Source organism: Betta splendens, chromosome 10 (assembly GCF_900634795.4).
Source record: "Betta splendens chromosome 10, fBetSpl5.4, whole genome shotgun sequence".
Taxonomy (NCBI): domain Eukaryota; kingdom Metazoa; phylum Chordata; class Actinopteri; order Anabantiformes; family Osphronemidae; genus Betta; species Betta splendens.
Window position 1 is genome coordinate 12,643,657 of NC_040890.2, and position 18,326 is coordinate 12,661,982.

At 51.4% G+C, this 18,326-nt stretch overlaps 2 protein-coding genes across 3 annotated transcripts; both read right to left on the bottom strand.

The window, feature by feature from the left end:
• Positions 1 to 1,240: 1,240 nt before the first annotated feature.
• f8 (coagulation factor VIII, procoagulant component) lies at positions 1,241 to 11,124 on the bottom strand. The gene is made up of 27 exons (XM_029165312.3): positions 9,732 to 11,124; positions 9,523 to 9,620; positions 9,322 to 9,444; positions 8,618 to 8,830; positions 8,256 to 8,438; positions 8,044 to 8,147; positions 7,754 to 7,874; positions 7,388 to 7,664; positions 7,140 to 7,305; positions 6,974 to 7,061; positions 6,676 to 6,887; positions 6,439 to 6,583; positions 6,135 to 6,344; positions 5,419 to 6,047; positions 5,201 to 5,343; positions 4,968 to 5,133; positions 4,632 to 4,871; positions 4,328 to 4,553; positions 4,065 to 4,247; positions 3,871 to 3,987; positions 3,634 to 3,705; positions 3,376 to 3,461; positions 3,118 to 3,273; positions 2,710 to 2,854; positions 2,481 to 2,629; positions 1,863 to 2,045; positions 1,241 to 1,779 (listed from the first exon to the last, which is right to left on the bottom strand). The coding sequence occupies exons 1-27, from the start codon at positions 9,920 to 9,922 to the stop codon at positions 1,624 to 1,626; spliced, it is 4,782 nt and encodes a 1,593-aa protein (XP_029021145.1). The 5' UTR covers positions 9,923 to 11,124; the 3' UTR covers positions 1,241 to 1,623.
• A 985-nt stretch (positions 11,125 to 12,109) lies between these two features.
• On the bottom strand, positions 12,110 to 18,274 carry zgc:152774 (uncharacterized protein LOC553526 homolog). 2 transcript variants are annotated; one of them, XM_055512482.1, is made up of 14 exons: positions 17,468 to 18,274; positions 17,293 to 17,365; positions 16,124 to 16,256; positions 15,815 to 16,036; positions 15,591 to 15,737; positions 14,913 to 15,066; positions 14,473 to 14,601; positions 14,188 to 14,304; positions 14,003 to 14,106; positions 13,800 to 13,913; positions 13,296 to 13,412; positions 12,830 to 12,907; positions 12,441 to 12,480; positions 12,110 to 12,371 (listed from the first exon to the last, which is right to left on the bottom strand). In XM_055512482.1, the coding sequence occupies exons 1-14, from the start codon at positions 17,504 to 17,506 to the stop codon at positions 12,228 to 12,230; spliced, it is 1,611 nt and encodes a 536-aa protein (XP_055368457.1). In that variant the 5' UTR covers positions 17,507 to 18,274; the 3' UTR covers positions 12,110 to 12,227. The 2 variants fall into 2 exon arrangements, 1 of the variants encoding a protein (XP_055368457.1); XR_008695919.1 differs by having other exon boundaries at positions 12,271 to 12,371; positions 12,758 to 12,907.
• Between the last annotated feature and the right edge of the window lie 52 nt (positions 18,275 to 18,326).

Consider the following 18,326-nt stretch of genomic DNA (forward strand, 5'->3'; position numbering starts at 1 on the left):
ATAATAATAATAATTATTATTATTATTATTTGTGGGGAAGAACGGGTCCAACTTTTTGTCTAACAGTCAGGGGCCTCTGGGCCCTCAGGGGTCTTCAGACCCTGATAGGAAGGGATGATGGAAGAGGCAGTGATAAAACCCTGGTCATACTTTCTGTTGTGTCACAGTTTTCCTTCCTGCCACTTTATGAGAACCAACCAAGCTTCACTGAATTATCTACATATAAATAGCTCTGTTGTTACACACTAGCAGATTGTGACAAAGGAAATTGAGGCAATCACTAAATGGAGACCAGACCAGCAGATCCAGCCACACATTTACTATAAACCTCCTGATCACAGATTTGTTGGGCGTGGAATGTTAAAATCTGACTGATAGTAATAATTTCTATCTATCTTTCAGGATGTCCTCACCATAAACACTTGATACTGTAAGTGTGATGACAGACAGTTCAACTTTTACCCACCTGACCTTTTGCAAATTGAAAGAAGAAGACAGAAGAAGAAGTTAGGGCACATTTTACCAGAATGGGACGTTTGAAATTACTTGTAAGTTCACCACAAAACCTCATCATCTCTGCCACCCGTTTCCACACCACGCAGTGGGTCCTTTACTCGTTTCTGGTGGAGATGAGTTTCTTGAAGCTGCTGTATACTGTACTACCCTCATGTATTAGAGCTGAGCACAGGTGCTCTCTGCTGAGGCCACACATATTGTTTTCACAGGGATAACGTGTGACGGCCAGGCTCAATGTGCCGCAATGTGACATCCCTCCAGGCCAAACACACTCCCAGCCTGGAGGCTTCCTGAGCTGATAGTTGAGCGATAAAGGCTGGTTTGATCCAAAAACATTTACACAATGGGGACAAAATACACAGGGAAGGCACATGTACCTTGTTGATGTTACACTTTCTCCTCCAGTGAGTCCATGATTTCATTCTACAGAACAATACTGGAGCTGAGCTGCTTGTTTCTGCCATAGGAGTCTGGTGGAGGTGGATAAGACAAAATGACAGTTTGGGAACAGAGAAAGAACAAAGATAATGTTCTGAGAGATGGAAGAGAACAAAGACAAAGGACAGAGTGAAGTGTGATGTAATGGAGCAACAAGTCGCTACAGTTATGATATTGTTGCTTAGATTTCCATGCGTGCACCTGTGTTTGCTTTGCCTCCATAAAGGGAACATGGCTCTTTGTACTTGTGCATATCCAAGCTGGTGTGAAAATAAAGGCACTGAAACACATTAACAGTCTTTATTTTATTAATTCTAATAAAATATTAACAAAAAAACCAAAACGTTTTCCAGTGATGCACAATGAACAGTCAAACTGTTTAGATCCTTCAGAGTCTTAAATATTTACAGTACACAAGCTTACATCCATTTAGTTTGCTATGCTGGTGACACAACAGTGGAACTTTAAAGTTACATGGGAAGTAAAGTAAAATAAGGAAAGTTCCATTATGACATAGCAGTAATAAAAGCCTCCACACAGAAAAAAAGGGAAGGTTATGTAAACAAAGTTGTAGCTACAGAACAGATAAGTTCATACTCTGGAAGTGAATGCCATGACATCACATGACATCACGCGGTCTCATCCGGGGCCTGGCAGCCATCTTGTGCTTCAGAGCGGTTGCTGCGTGTTGCAGCCGAGCACCTCCAGGCGCAGGGCGATGCCGTTGACCCAACCCCTCGGGTGGATGCGCAGGAATCGGCCGAACAGAGGAGGATCAAAGGTGGTAAGAGCCTCCTCATCTGGTTGATTGTTTCCTGTGAAGATCTGAGGAAAACGTGGAGCGGAGCAACAGTCAGGATACAGTTCACACACGCGTTAATATCCGGGCTTTTAAGCGTGTTTTGTACCTTCTCTCTGAGGGAGCTCTCCTCTAACGCGCTGCTCCACGAGCGGCCATCGTGACTCACAGTAACCGAGAACTCTGTCACCATCATCTGGATCCCCAACGATTTGGCTCCCTGGGTTATGACCCCCGTGATGCGCATGACCCTCCCCAGGTCCACCTGCAGCCACTCGTGGGGGTTGTTGTTCTGGAGTGAGGGGAAACACTGTTAAAAACTGAACTAAAAGGTGTGGTGAGGAAGCAATTAACATTAAAAAATAAATATGATACCAATAAATAAATGCTATTTTCTGAAGTAAGTAAGTCTCGATAAAAATAGCTAATACATTTTTTTAACTATTAATAGTTGGCCATACAAACAAAAACAACAACTTTACTCAACTGATAAGCAAATGTTTTTGGACTACAGGAAAGGTTGAAACAAAGAAAAAGGACTCCACCACTTCCCTGATCTAAATATAAAGGCAACCTGACAAAAATATCAATGCCGCCTGCTAGATCCTGCATCCTGGAACACTCAGCAGACCAGTGTGGCACAGTGGAACAGTGGCAGGTCAGCTACCACATCACACTGCTGTGACTCTACAGCTCTACTGTGTGTACTGTCAGTGTGTGTGTGGACCTGTGGCCTCCAGGCGTTGGCGCTGCCCTCCTGGTGGAGGCGGCCGAGGCTCGGCCTCCAGCTCCGCAGCAGGGACGAGTGGAAGGACGAGGCGTTGAGGCCGCTGTCTGGGATCTGTTTCTTCTGGAGGCCGAGGGGGAGCGAGCAGCCTGCCGACGCACACAGCACCCACACGTTCTCAGAATGTCGCACTGCGGACGTTTTCTCAGAGAAATCGGGCTCAACTCACTGTTGAGATCGCAGCCCAGCAGCTCCACTCGCATGGCGGCGTTCAGCTCGGCCTTCAGAGGGTGGATCCTGACGTAGCGAGCCACGAACGGCGGAATGAAGGCGTTCTCATTCACTGTGGAGCTGTCGATGTTGCCTACAAAGCCCTGAAACAGACCCCCAGTGATCAGTCAGGACCTTTAGCCCCATCAGCATCATCAGCTCATAACTCGTAACCCTAAGCTTTACTTTGGCTCCGTGCAGAGTTCACCTTCCTGACGCAGCAGACGCATTACTGGAGCGCTCAGCACTATGACAACTCCACAATTCCACTTCTGAGAATTTATATTGGAATGATTTCCTGAAGAATCAACGCTTTACTGGGACCAGATGGCAAATGCCTCTCCGGCCAATACCACACATTCCCCACCTCGATCTGATTGGTGCTGTTTCCTCTGTACGTGGTCCAGGTCTCCTGGTCCAGACTGTAGGACACAGAGAAGTATGTGACGTAGTTGTCCCTCAGCTTGGATCGGACGCCCTGCGTCTGCACCCGGTGCAGCAGCGTGGGCTGCAGCAGGTCAACCTAACAGCACAAGCCACACGTCAACAGTTTGGTTGATTTTGACCGGGTTCATCTCTACAGATACAGACACACGCATCCTGTAGAAAAGGCCTCGTTTCTAACCTGCAACCATGAGACCCTCTTTTTGCCCATCCAGGCGTTGATGTAACCAGACAGGTCCAGCCTCGCCAGCCTGGGCTCCCAGCTGCCTGGAAACACATGTGTAAACAGTTATACTCTTCACGTCAGCTTTTATAAAGCTCCCTGAAATGAAAGTACAACACTGGAATATCATATTTGTGGTGTTCATTATTATGGATACACAAAAGTCTTCTCTCTGTGTTTGCTATAGTGGATGAAAACTTTAAGAGTCCAGTTTACCTATGTGTTCTGAAGCCGTGATCTGGGAATCCTCGATCCTCCCTGATTTCATGCCCAGAGGCAAAACACATTCTGCATGGCGGCACAAAAATAAACGCAGCTGAGTGAGCAAATGTCCAGGTCCACTCTGCAAGTCTGTAGTCATGTCACACCTCAGGCTGGTTGCTAGCTAGCTAGTTGCTAGCTAGTAGGGCTGCTTTGCCCTATAAGCAATAAGCTCACGATGTGTGCACGTACGTGGATTGTAAACCAGCAGTCTAGCCCTCATGCCGGCGAGCTGGTGGTCGCCGATGGTGCACTCCACCAGCCACGTGCCCACCGTGGGGGGTTTCATCTCCACTGTGCCGAACACACCTGGTGACATCAGGCAACGTCAGCATCAGCAGCACAGGCACAGAGATGGAGGAGGATGGTTCGGGGGGGGTGCTCACCGGGGAACAGGCCGTAAACCCCCATGCGGTGCTCCTGTCCGGCTTGCATGGTGAAGGGCAGGCCGTGGAAGTGCACCACATGGTACTCCTCGCTGCTCCCGACGTTCAGCAGGTGCCACCTGACCGGCTGGTGCCTGGCGGCCAGTAAACCAGGAAGCGTCTCCGCCACGTAACCGTTGATCGCTACGGGACGAGACGGACGGACATAAAAATTATCTGCACCACGCTGTCGAGTGAAAACACTACTCTGCGCCCGTCTGCACCTGCGAAGGTGTTGCTGTCGTGGTACCAGGGGTCCTCGGTGTTGACCTGGCAGGGCGGGGCACAGTGCCGCTGCAGGTTCTCCTCCAGGTACCAGCTTTTGGTTTCGTCAAACGTGTGGAAGAGCAGGGAGAACTCCTGCACATTCAGCTGCGAGTTCTGCGTGTGGAGGATCCCCTGCTTGCAGATCACCAGAGGGCCGATGAGGCCCGAGTGGAGGTCTCTCTCCTGGACGCAGCACAGAAATAGGTCGTTATCTACTTCAAGTCACGGTTTACAGAAAACGAAATGTAAATGTACACGGACCTGGTCCACAGTAGAGTAGTACGCCCCGGTCTTGCAGTCAAATTCACTGTCAGTTGGTCCTTGTATCTTATTTATTTTCCAGTTATAGGTCCGCGCCTCTCCGGGGGGTACGGGTTCTCCTGGTGGCCCAGGTGGAGCCAAGGGGGTTTGGGTTTGGGTGAAACCGGCCGCTTGGCTGCGGTCGTAGATTCCGTGGAGGTGGAAGGAGTACGGTCTGGATGCCTTGTTCTTAAAGACCACCTTGGAAAAAAAGAAATATGGAAAAATGTGGAGGACCAAACCTAGAGAGAGCTACGTAACTACAGGAAAAGGTTCATTATCTGCTCCATCACTCACGGTGAGGAGGTCGTTAATCTCAGCTCTGATGAAAGGTCCCAGGATCCCCAAGTGTTCATCAGTCTCCACTCTGTCCGCAGGATGCTTAAAGTCTATATTCGTGTAGGCGCGGAACACCACCTTCTTGTACTCGGGCAGGAACTTCCTCATCCCTCGACGCATCTCCCTAAAGGAGGCTAGTCAGTGCTGCTGCACATCCACTAGACTGGGTTTATCATATCTACACCAAGTACCTGGGTTTGATGAGCTGATGCGGCTTTCTGATGCCATAGTCCCAGGTGATCTCCTCTGCCGCGATGTAATAAGTGTTAAATATGGTCCCTCCAGATCGTGGGTTCAGGTCTTTTTTGTCCAACATGTCTGACGTGTCGTTCGCCTAAAATGAAAACCTTTAATATACTGTAGTAACATACTTAAAGGTGGGTGAGACGTGTAAGGAAACAAACGGCACCTCTGGGCTGTAGTCGTCATAGTCCAGATCGAGCTCTAGACTGAGACCCGTGGCGTTGGCGTCCTCCAGCTTGGCTGCGGTGAGGCGTTCCAGCTCAATGTGGTTCTCTGATAAGATGTCATCCATTTCTTTAGAATAAGCGGGTTCTACCGTTGAGGACTTCCTGGTATTCAGGGTGATGGCGTTGCTCTCCTCTAGCTCGTCCCTGGTCTCCTTCTGTGGGCTCTCTGCCTGCCTCCTGCCTCTGCCACCTGCCGTGTCTCCAGCTTCAGTCCCATCCCTATCCACCTCCTGCAGGACGTCCTTAGGGATCTCTCCCTCCGACCCCCTGCTGGAGTTTGCGCCTCCTCCTTCACTTCTGCCCCATTCTTCCCTTTGGCTAGAAGCATTCAATGACCGACTGCTGCTGTTATTAAGTCTCTTGCACAGCTGAGCCAAAACAGCGCGATCTTGAGGTCTGAACCCTCTCGGCCCCAGGTTTATCTGGTCAATGTAGTCAGAGATATCATCTTCGAGCCCGTCATCGCGGTCAACTAGCTGGTCTCCAGTGTCACAAACACGGACGCTGTACTGGATGCTCATGCCCCGGCTCCTGAGGCTGCCGTCAAAGGCACTTATCTCCCACTCACCTGGGAGAGGAGACGAGAAGCTTAAATGTATTCACTGACTTTGAGTCTTTATGAAGCTTCAGTTCAGCTCTGAATGCTTGGACCTACCCAGCAGCTCTGTCTCCATGGGAACGGTTATGCCCGTCATGGGGAAGAGCGTGAGGACCGAGTGGTAGAGGCCCTGGTACTGATAGGGGTTTCCCGGGAAGTAGACCGACAGGAAGCTGCTCTCCGTGCCCACGTTGGCCACGTGCCAGAAGATGACGTCATTCTGACACATGGCGAACCGACGTCCGCTGAACATGATGCCGTTTATACCTGGAGGAGTTAGAAAGACGTACGTGCGTGATTTATGCCAGCTTCCACACTTTAAGAGGCATCAAAGAAAGAAACGTGCATGGAGTGAACTCACTGTAAATGACGTTGGACTTGTACAGTGCAGGGTCTGTGGTGTTGACGGGCCTTTGGCTGGACCGCTGCATGTTCTCATTGAAATACCAGCTCCGGTTCTCATCGAACACAGCGAAGGCCAGGCTCCACTCTTTATCAGGTCCCAGCTGCACGGAGCCGCAGATTCAGTGAGAGAAACGTCACCATCTGTACAGTTACAGTAGCAGAGCGTTGCTGGCTGCGTGTCGCCGCCTCTCACCAGGCGTCCTCTGGTGTCAATGGCGTCAAACTTGCAGATGAGCAGGGTTCCCACCAGCCCGGAGGCCAGGTCTCTCTCTGGCGCGACGGTGCTCTGGTACAGCTGGCTCAGACACTGGTGGTCTCCCCTCAGGGGCCCGTCGTCCGCCGTCAGCTTCCAGACGTAGCCCAGGGTGCCGTTGGGCGGCACGGCCGCGGAGCGCAGGTCCGTCTCTGCATCGGCGCGAGCAGACGGCATGAGCTGCACCTCCAATTAGCAGCAATTAGCAATTTTGCATTGGACAAGACGGTTAGCTTACGGTTTGCGGCGGTCTGCAGCGGGAGGACCTTGGTAAGGCCGGTGGGGTAGATGTTGTAGGGGCGGCTGGCGAGGTTCCTGAAAATGATCTGGAGACACAGCACAGAGCTCCTCGTTTAAAACGAGCCCCCTCCCGCGTGTTCTGTCCTCACGGACGCCTCACTCACGTGGAATTCATCGTTGACCTTTCCCTTCAGGACGGGCCCGAACAGCGCCCTGTCCGGGTTCTTCCTCTGGGTGAACGATCCGTCCGTGTATTCCACGTACGCCACCTTCTTGTACGTGTAATCCAGGTGATGTGGAGCTGCCGCTAAATAGCGAGACTGCAGCTTGCTGTTGTGGCGACGAGAAATAGTCAGTTCAAGTCCAGCGCTTTCGTGCCCCAGTCCCAGCCCCCACCCCCCACCCCCCCTACCTGTCTGTGGGCTGGAGGTGAGGAGCGTAGTCCCAGGTGACCTCCTCGGCGGCGATGAAGTGCCTCCAGGTCCTAAACTGCTGTCCTCGGCTGGCCCTCGCCTGCAGCTGGGGCTTTTTAGACTGGACGTTCACCGTGTTGTACAAATCCTCATCATCGTCATCTTCGTACTCGCTGTAGTCCTTGTAGGAGTCGTGCTTGACTTTGCGCAGGTCGGGTCCCGGCAGCACGACGGGCTCGGGGCACTTCTCCACCGCGAAGAATGCGTTCATGCCGTCTGGGTGGGGCAGGATTATGATCGGAGGCGCGGGTTAAATGGGAGAAATAAATCTGGCGTTTGACAGAGGAAGAGGCCTTTGTCTTTACCGTGACGGTGAGAATGTAGCTGACAGCTGATGAGGAAGCGGCCTGTAGCAGCGGGTCTCATTTCTGCGGTGCTGAAGGTCATGGGGGTCACCTCTATGGCGACCTTGCGGTGAGTCAACACCTAAACACAATATTAACAAAAGTGCACCCTTTCAAACATCACTTTTCTTACATGTTTTATGTTTTGTGTGTGTGTGTGTGTGTGTGTGTGTGTGTGTGTGTGTGTGTGTGTGTGTGTGTGTGTGTGTGTGTGTGTGTGTGTGTGTGTGTGCGGTGAAAGCCTGAACTACCTGCAGAGTGTGGTCCTGGAACCGAATGGAGTGGATTTTTGGAGCGGTGCCCATTCCAATCACATGCCACAACACAGGGTTCGAGCCTTGACACAATGTGAGGCCTACACACACACACACACACACACACACACACACACACACACACACACACACACTCTGTTAGCTGCATGCCACTCCCCGCCTCAGCCGGCCCACCGCCGGTCCGTCACCTGGTAAAGTGGAGTTGACGTATCCGTTGATGGTGTGATATTCCTTCCTGCCGTGACTTCTCCTGAACTTCTCTCTGCTCACCCGCTCTCCAGCTTCTCCGTACCAGCTCTTGGTCTCGTCGAACACTGCAAACAGCAGGACGAAGGCTGTATTTCTCCTCTGGCCTTCATCTGTGAGGGCGCCTGGGGCGACACACACACACACACACACACACACACACACACACACACACACACACACACACACACACACACACACACACACACACACACACACACACACACACACATACACACACACACACACAAGCTGTTAGATACATTTAATTCCCACCTTTACATTTGTCACTTGAAGCACTGACTTGATTTGCAGATGAGCAGGGCCCCAACGAGTCCTGAGTTCACGTCTCTGACCGCGTCCACCTGTGACGAGTACGAGTAGGTGAGGCATTCAGGGTCGCTGACCGTGGGGCCGTCGTGGGGGTTGATGTCCCACACGTACTCATAGTACCCGCCAGGTGCGACGGCATCATCCTGCTTCTCAGGCCCGGCCGTGGAGTCATCGTAGCCGGCTCCTGGAATGGACACATCTGTGCAGTCACGGCTGAACTAGGGCCAGTGATTCAGCGCTGGAAAAATGCTCTGACTGTACGTTTTTGGCAGAGCCAAAGAGAGTTCTTGGGAAACACCCGTCCCCGGACACAGAGGCTGCTTCTCAGATGATGATAAGCCCCAGGATAAGAAGCTACCGGGTGACGGTTTACTGGCTGCTCCGGATCGGCTCTCTGATGAAAGGCCTTAACCCCGAAAAGCTGCTTAGATCGGGGCCGTTCTGTCGCCTTCTCTGCAGCAGGTGGCGTCATTTTAAAGGCGCTGAAAGCGTTTGGCCCTAATGCACCGATCACAACGTGCACAGTCAAGATAATGAGAACCGTTGAGGAAGCGGCTTTCTTCTCCTAAATCCACATCAGCCACGAAGCTGAGTCCGTTTGCTGCTCGTTGCTCGACTAAGAAGAACGTACCGCTGCTGGTCATTGAACAGCGCTGCTTCGGGGGAAGGACCCACCTTCAGACTGCTTCCAGTAGGTGATCCCCACAGGGCTGATGCTGTACGGCTGAGAGGCCAGGTTCTTAAAGTGGACCACCACCCTGTCACCAGCCCGGGCGACGATCACCGGACCCTGAATACCTGCAACCGAAAGGACACACACATGTACATAGGCATAAAACAGCGGGCTTTGTTTGGGTCAAAAAGAGAGAGACCCACCTGCCCAGGCCGGCCGGGGTTTGGGAACAGAGTATGTGCCGTCTGTGTACTCCCTGTACACCGCCTTGATGTACTTTTGAGCAGTGTTAGATTTCCCCCTGAAACACAATACAATAATGGACAGATTTGTTTGATCATTATTTAATTCACGCCGATACTTACTGGAGATGCACGAACACTTAGTGTAAACAGAAGAGGAACCCGCTCACCTCCGATCTGACGCCGGGTCCGCTTCGTTCAGGTGAACGTAGTCCCATCCTATTTCCACGGCCGCCACGTAAAAGCGTCTGACGGCTGCCTCCGCGTGAACTTCTCCCACGGAGGAGAGCAGCAGCAGCAGCAGCAGCGGCAGCGGAGGCAGCAGCACGAGCGTCGCAGTCGTCACGCGCACCTGCGGCATAACGCGTCTCGGGTCAAAGGCTTCAAACTGTGCGGCGCCTCCTGCGGGCTGGGATATTTATAGACAGAGGGGGGTGGGACGATGGAGAGGGGAGGCAAGTAACGGGAAACAGCCCATGGGACACTTCGTTCTGAGGGGAGTTTTGCTGAACACACCAGACGGATGTATAAGAAAATACTGTAATAATGAAAATTCGAATGACATCATAGGAAAATTAGTTAAACGTTAATCATAACGTTTAAATAAGTTAGAAACTATACAGGATCCATCTTGCCACGAGCATCTGATATGTTTTATTAATATCAAAGGTAAATAGTTTTGTACAAAAACAGTAATAAAAATAAAGATACAATTATATATAAAAGTAAATTAGACACAAAGCTGAAAATAAGTGACAAAAAAGAACGGATTTAGTATCTGATTACTTTTAACCAAATATTCTATTGGTGAGGAACACATTTTATCTCACCTCTGGTAACAGCTACCGTTAGTCTGTAAACCCTAATCGCGCTTTAATGTGATCGTGAATATGCTTGAACTTAAAAAGAAATGTGTTCATCGTGTTTCAGCGCCACCTTGTGGCGAACAGCTGAGGCTGCGGTCTGTCTGATTGAGCACCGGCCTCATGGAGAGGCCTCATACTGTAGAGAGGAGGGTCCCAGCGTTTTAGGGCACAGGTGAATGCGTCTGTTAACGTGAACACGTTCATCAACGTGCATGGCTGCTCTGTCAGAATGTGCTATAAGCTGCTATAAATAAAAAAAGCAGAAACAACACGTTTAAAAAAAGGGATGACACTCACATGTACAGCAGTGGGGCAGAGAGACGACCAAGCACAGTGTGACACAGACAATAATAACATGTACATAACGGGTCAGAAATACAACTCAACACAAAGAAATGTTAAGATTCAATAATAAATGCAGCCACTCAGAATGTAACAGCTTTCTGTTCTATTAAAGGTGGTTCTACTGTACGTTTTGCTGCGACCATTCATTACGCACATTATTTATATCCCCCAAACAAGATCATAAAACTGTGCTAGATTTCAACCTAAAGGACCACTAGTATAACAAATAGTATTGTAGAGTCGTGGTAGAGTATGACACAACTGAGTAAGAAAAACAACATTTGTAACCAATGCATGAGCTTTGAAGCTACGCGTTCCAGTCAGAACAAGGGAGAATCCACGAGGCAGGTCATAACTTCAGCGAGTTGACCTCTATGATCTGCTGCAGGATGTTGTCCACGTCGGGGGTCTCCATGCTGATGCCGGCCAGGTCCAGCTGCGGCAGCAGAGCCGTGAGCAGGACCACCACGTTGCTGCGGATGCCGCGGAGGTCCTCCTGCGCGGACCTGCTGGGACCGCGTGACAGCTGACGTCACGGCCCACGTGCAGACGCACTGGAATGAATGCAGGATTTTACCCACCTGCCGTCCTCGCAGGCTTCGCCGTCACTGACCCTCGTCCGGCTTGGAACCTCGGCCTTCTCCTTCCTGGCTCGGTTCTGCTCAGGCTGCTCCTCGGGGGCACACACAGGTCTCTGATCCTGGACCAGCAGAGACTGGGTCGTGATGCTGGACGAGGCAGAGCCCTGTCGCAACAATAAATACTGTTCAGCTGCCTATCGCTTCATACCGTATTCCTTGGCATCATTATATTACACTAAATCTGCTGACCTCAGCTACATCTGCCTGGCAGCCGACCTCTCTCCTCCCCGAGGCCTCCGATGGCTCCGGTTTCTCACTGCAGCCGCCAGCGGCCTCCGTCGTCCCCTGAGCGCTGTCCAGACCCAGCAGCGTCCTCAGCCTCTGGACCTCCTTCTCCAAAGCAGCGAGCTTCTGCACCGTGGCCCGCCGCTCGCCGCCCTCTGGAGGCAGCGGCCCGGCGCCCGGCGCCCGGCTCAGCGGGGGGACCACCACGGTCTGGGTGGAGGACGGGCAGTGGGCCCGGGGGAGGTTCCGGTCCAGGCCCGGCGCCGTCTCTCCGGCCGCGCTCTCAGAATCAGCGCGTCGCTCTTCACGGAGACGCGGCTTCTTCATCAGGCAGTCGAATAACGACCCCAACTTCCTCTTGTGGCTGAGGAGAACCAGCGTGAAGGTCGACCAAATAATAAAGCAGAAGGACTGAACAGACTGAAAAGAATGGCACGCGTCCCACCTTAACGCGCTCTCCTCCTGCCTCTCCAGCGGCTCCGCGTTCTCGGCCTCTTCACCCTGTGAAGCTGGACCCTCCTCCTCCTCCCGCTGCAGGCGGCCCTCGGCTTTGAGCTCGGTCTGGACCTGTGCGTCCGCCTGGTTCTGCTCAGGCTCCCCCCCCCCCCGCCCGCCCCTCATCCCCTGCTGCCGAGTGGTCAGGTGAGCGCGTGGGCCGGAGCGCGAGCCGTCCGGGCTCTGACCAACTCCGGGACAGGGTCTGATGCCCGCTCGACTCCAGGGACTCACACGTCTGTAAAACAAGCGGCAATGAATGTGAGGCCACGGGAGCAGAAGCCTCGTCCACGCGCATCACACGTACCTCCAACGCTGCCTCTCGCTTCCTATTTCTGGGGTGCTCTCTGTAAAAAAAGTCACAGAGTCACGAGCAGATAAATAAGACTCGAGGGAATTCATTTTCACTGTGGTGAATTGATTCACCGCTGCTTTTAGAAACTGAAACCAAGTTTAAATGTAACACTGTAAAGACCTTTCAGCCTTATCCTCTAAAACTGAAACTTGCAGGCTACATCTTGCGCTTTTATCTCGCTGTCAGTCACGTGGACAACCACCGGAAACGAGAATGTGAAACTGACAGGGGCAAACCACAGAACGGTACGTGAACCCGCATTCACACACAGAGACGCGCAGGAGGAGCGACGCATGCATGCACGGACGCAGGCCGACGGGACTAAAGGCTGGAGAATTTACTGCTTCCTGTGGTTTTTCTGGTAGCTGGGCGCTAACTGCTCCTCGCTCTCCTCCTCTTCCTCTGGTGAAGAGCAGCTCCTGTAAGACAGAGAGGACTGGTTCAGGGGCTCGGCTGCTGCCGGTGCTCGGCTCCCGGGGCCCACGCGCCGACGGTGACCTCCGTGCGCGCAGGTCTGTGATACTGGATGGCACGGCTCACTTTAAAGAGGCCGTGAGCCTCTCTGAGTGACGGCAGGCGGCCGAGGGGCGGACGGATGCCGCTGGCTCTGGAGCGGATGCTGTGGTTATTGGTCTGAGTCTTAACCCAAAGCCAAATGTTTACATCTGTAACCACATTAATTGAGGGCCTCACAAGGATTTAATATAACAATACATACATTGGCATGAAACCTAAAGAGTGTTGCTCTCAGTAAGTGCAGGATAAGACGGGATGAAGAAGATGAATGGATGACTCAGACCCGCCCACCTGTAGCGTGGATTGGGGTTCTGGCTGCAGCTCCAGCTTTCAGGAACGGCGCTGTAATGGTGTGCAGGGACGCTCCGCCACTTCAGGCACTCCTCGCACTGCACCCACATGGGACTCCTGCAGACACGCATGAAGGAAATCTTCAATAAAATACTACTAGAACCCTTTTTGATGCAAATTCACGTCATGCAAATGCTGCAAAGCTCAGCTGGTGATACAGGTTTAAAGCTCCCTGTCCACACACGTCTGCTTCCTGATTCCCATTCTCTGCTTTCGCTCGGTTCATTTTACTTTCACGTAAGTGTCAGCGTGAAAGTTTCCCATCGGATCCTGAACAGACACGTAGAACATCTGAACCCCGGTGAATCAAAATGATGTTGACACCTACAGTGGTGATAATAAAAGTGCAAGCTTAAACCCATGTGCGACGGCTGCTAAAGCGTGAAGCCACAGATGTGCGACATCTGTGTCGGACGCAGGGCAGCGTTAACGGTTGACACTGACTCGTCAGCGTTCTTAAGTCGGTCCAAAGACTGAAGCTCTCGCTCTCTGGCCATCTTCTCCGTCACTTCCTTCCAGTAGTCGTTCAGTTTGAGGCCCAGCGCTCCCAAAGTGAGTCTAAGGAGGAGAAAAGGGGAAAACTGAGCAGAGCAACAGCAGACGAACAGGCGCTGACGTCCGTTTGAAGGCAGTCGGACTGAACGAGCCTGTACTCTTTGGTGTACTCGAAGTCCTGCTTGTTGTGAGCCGGTTTCAGGAAGTTGCACTCGATGATGCCGACGACGCCGACTCCCGCTCGTTGGCCCGAGGTCTGTAAGAGGGCGAGGAGGGGGTCAGTCAGCACCCAAACGGGTCCTGAGGGATAAAAGTGAGTGCTGATGCCTCGCTGCACCTTCAGCTGACAGCCCACTTTCTCGTAGGCTTTGATGAGCCGGTTCTTGTGGTACATCATGATGCCGTAGTGGTCTTTGTTCGGGTTGAGGCCAAAGGTCACCTTCACCTTCTCTTTCTGACAGCTCGGTCAAGGATAACGCCGCCAACCATATAAACCTACCACCAGCGCCACTGAACCGCAATAACCGGATGAAGCCCAGAATTCTCCACTTACGGTTCTGAGGCCATGTGAACAGAAATGAGTGGTGCTCACGTTCCTCCAGCTCTGGAACTCGGTGGATACACTGAAGTGGGGCTTGTACACGTCGTGCTCCGTGTGCGACAGCCTCCTGGACACCAGCTTGGCCAGAACCTTCGTCCCCCTCAGGATGATCTGCGTCCTCGGCTTCATATACAGAATACTGAGGTAGGCCTGAGACGCAGAGAGGGGATATTTGGCTTTTTACACACTTTACGCTGGAGGATAAACAACTCAAACTCAACTCGAGGCTGTGGCTTTAAAGTAAAACTGGGGCAGTGTTACTCCCAAACCACAGGAACTCAAGATGCTGGCACACGTAGGCGCATAATTATAATTATTAACAAGTAATAATTACTGGTTTTATTTACACTCATTGTTACGACACAAGAAGCTCGTTACAGCAGAACAATGAAACCTCTCGTGGGTGAAGACGTGACCTCCGTCCATGCGTGACAACACGCCTGAACACACAGGTGACTCACCCGGAGGCTGTAGTGCAGGTCCGGAATGCTCTGCTCAGCCCTCGCGGACCCGCCGCTCCTCAGGCCCTTCTTCAGCTCCTCAATCTGAATCTTGGGCAAACGAAAATCACTGACATCGGTCTCAAAGTCAATTTCCGTCTTGGCGTCTTTGGCCCTTTGAGACAACATTAAAAGGACAAGTCGTTACTGAGGGCACAGATGCTCAACTCTGCAGCTCTTCCAGGTTCAAGGCCTCATGAATGGCGTTTAAAGGGGCTGGACGGCTCCCTGTGCTGTAGCTCAGGTCGGCTTTTATGTGCACCGGTTTGAATGTGGCTGGACTTTGTGAGATCTGACGACTGACTCCAGGGTGAAGAGGAAGTGAATCAGTCTGAAAACGTCTTCATGTGATGATCGGAGGCTGTGTTTCTGGACACGAGCCGTGTGGTATTTGTGTAAAGGCGTGCTTAAACAAATAACGTATGTGTCTATTCATGCCTATTTGACTTTGTTTGCATCTCAACAATCTATAGAGTCCAACCACCCGAGCCTCTGAAGCTCACTGGTCAACACTGAATCTGTATTGTTGACTCTATGTAAGCATATGTATGACTATATGTACATATTAAACCTGCCCCGAGAACAGAGCTGGAGCTGGAGGTTACAGTCATCAGATAATAATTAAAAAAAAATTCTGACCTGCGGATGTTCCAGATCAGTATCTTGGTGCCTTTCTTGGATGGAATGGAGTCAAAGTGTGCGTGTATCTGCTCCCGGGTGCTGATGATGGAGTGCTGGAGGATGGCTGCCAGGCTGGCCTCTGAGTCCTCCGTCACCACCAGGGACTCTGAGGCCGAGTCAAGGACACTCCACACACACTGACACACTCGCGTGCGGGCCGACGGCGTCGGTTTGGAAGGATATTGGTTTGCTGGCTGAAGGGGACGATGGGGACGATGACCGCCTGCGCCTTGATGTTTTCCAGGTAGGTCTGAGACAACATGCCCACGGTCTGGCAGCCGCCGTTCTTGGTGAAGATGAGCGCGTCCCGACCCAGACGCATGGAGCCGGACTTGAAGCCGTTGCCGTACACGCCGATGGCCTGCTGGCTGGCCCTGGCCGAGCCCTTCTCCGTGAAGCCGAAACTGGGTGGAAGGAAACGATGATGGCGTTTTTCGTCCCCCCGTACGAACGCAGCGCCGCGTGTCTCCATGCTGCCTCACGGGTCTCACCTGAGCATCTTGTGGAGCTTGTTGGGAGTCATGCCGCTGCCGTTGTCGGTGAACGTGAGGCAGGGGTGACCTGCTTCATCGGTGACATCGATCCAGATCTGCTTGGCCGATACCCCAGGATCTGATGCATTGTCTGCAGCCAAGACACAATCAGCATTTAGCTTGTTGTGGGTCTAACTAGGACTAACAGCGAGCTGACCATAACAGTAGCATAGCAGTGTATCAGCAGCTTTATCACATATATAATCTTTGTTCCAGCAGCTTTTTAGGAAGTTATTTCCTTGATGTTTGCATGTTTCATGAGCAGCTACACCAACCGGTTCACCCGTGTCCAAACCCTAATGATTAATGCTAAATCACTCCTACACAGTCAAATATTACCACTTTTACAATAATTAAGAGTGTACGCTTTGTGCGTGCAGTATGCGGACTCAGAGCTGCACCTCAGCTGATCTACGAAGAGGATTCACTACCGCAGGAGAAAAGAGACTATGGAGCTTCTCAAAATCAGCTGGTTTCCTTTCAGGACATGGAGACAATAAAAGCAACAATTACGTATTACGTATATATTCAGTGTTATAATGTTGCAAAAGCTTCATTGTTGATATGAGTTCATGTTCTAGGTCAGTTTATTTCTCCATCCTAAAGTGTGGTTGCCGCTGACTCTTTCTTGACTGACAGCAATAACACAGCGCAGCCTGTCTGTGTTCATGCACCTCGTTCCTCTTAAAGCGCTGCAGCCAACAGACGCTCCGCACGTCTCCACCAATAAGAGCGCACAAGGTGCGGGGATGGCGGTGTAGAAAGCGCAAACGGAGGCGACTCATATCACGTGATTGGAAGTCTGTTTTTTAACTCTTTTTTTACAGTACGATCTGGTTTAACCACTTGTCACTGTAATTCAGTTTCACTGTTGCTAAAACTTAGGACTTTTGCCTAATCGCCGCTCTCAGCGTCCCCCTCAGACTGCACATGTACACGGTCCACAGGTACTGACGGGCAGCATTAATAACAGCGTTATGAATATGAAAGAGGAAGTCCAGCACCAGCGCAAACGTGAGGCCACTTTGTGCACAACTGCGGAAGAGTGCGCAAAAAAGGAAAAGCACGCAAAACTGCAGGGAGAAGCGCGCACGGAGCCGGACGGACGCTTCTGCAGCCCACGGTACCTATGAGCTCTGCCACCGCGCTGAAGGGCCCGGTGTGACTGGTGGAGTTGCTGTTCAGGAAGGACGGGCTCATCTGGAAGAGAAAGGCGAAGAAGTGAGTCCGTCAGTGTCACCCTGCGGCCCCACGCTCCCCCCGCTTCGCCCCGTGGAACCAGAATCCACTCGTAAGACTTACGGAACTCAGGCGGATCCCATGCTCGCTTAACCTCGCCATGTTTCGCGATCTCCGGGCTCTGCTGGTTTCGTGTGTGCGCAGAGACGCAGCCAGACGCGGCGGTGGGCGTGACGCTGCGTCCTCGGAGGAAAAGAGGAAGTCCCCGCGAGGCGGCGGCACAGACGCGCAACCCTGCCGTCAAGATAGCGGCGCTCTTATCCTGGGTCCCCCAGTGATTACAACACACACACACACACACACACACACACACACACACACACACACACACACACACACACACACACAGGGAATGACAGTAAAAGATTCACAAAATTCTCTTAAAGTGTTGGTACTACCTGTAACTAACACTTATTAGTCACGTGACGGGTTTTAAAATTACGTGACATGTGCGCGGAAAACAAACTGTGTTTGGGCTTCGCACCTTTTGTTACTTTAATTAAACTGACAATGAGTCACTGAGGTGGGGGAACAAACTTAAATGTTGTTTTTTCGAAATGGAAGGGTTGGGCACGTAGTAAAAGTATGAGTCTGACAAGTTTGCATCCGTCAGCTGTAGGAGAGCTGTACAATATGTTTGTCCTCGTAAACCATCACAACCAGTTCAGTTCTGAACATTTCTTTGACCATTTAATGACCAGGTTATGTTTAAGTTATTTGGCACATTGTAACAATATCACAGATTTTTTCTAAACCTATTAAATGCATATCAAAGGCAAACGCTTAGAGAATAAGGACACAAGCATATAGGATGCCGAATGTAAAAGGAGCACCTATAACTAGTTTTCATTTAACTAAATGACACAACATGTTTTCTCACATTTAGTTAAATGTGCAAAAGTCTAAATGTTAATGTTAAATG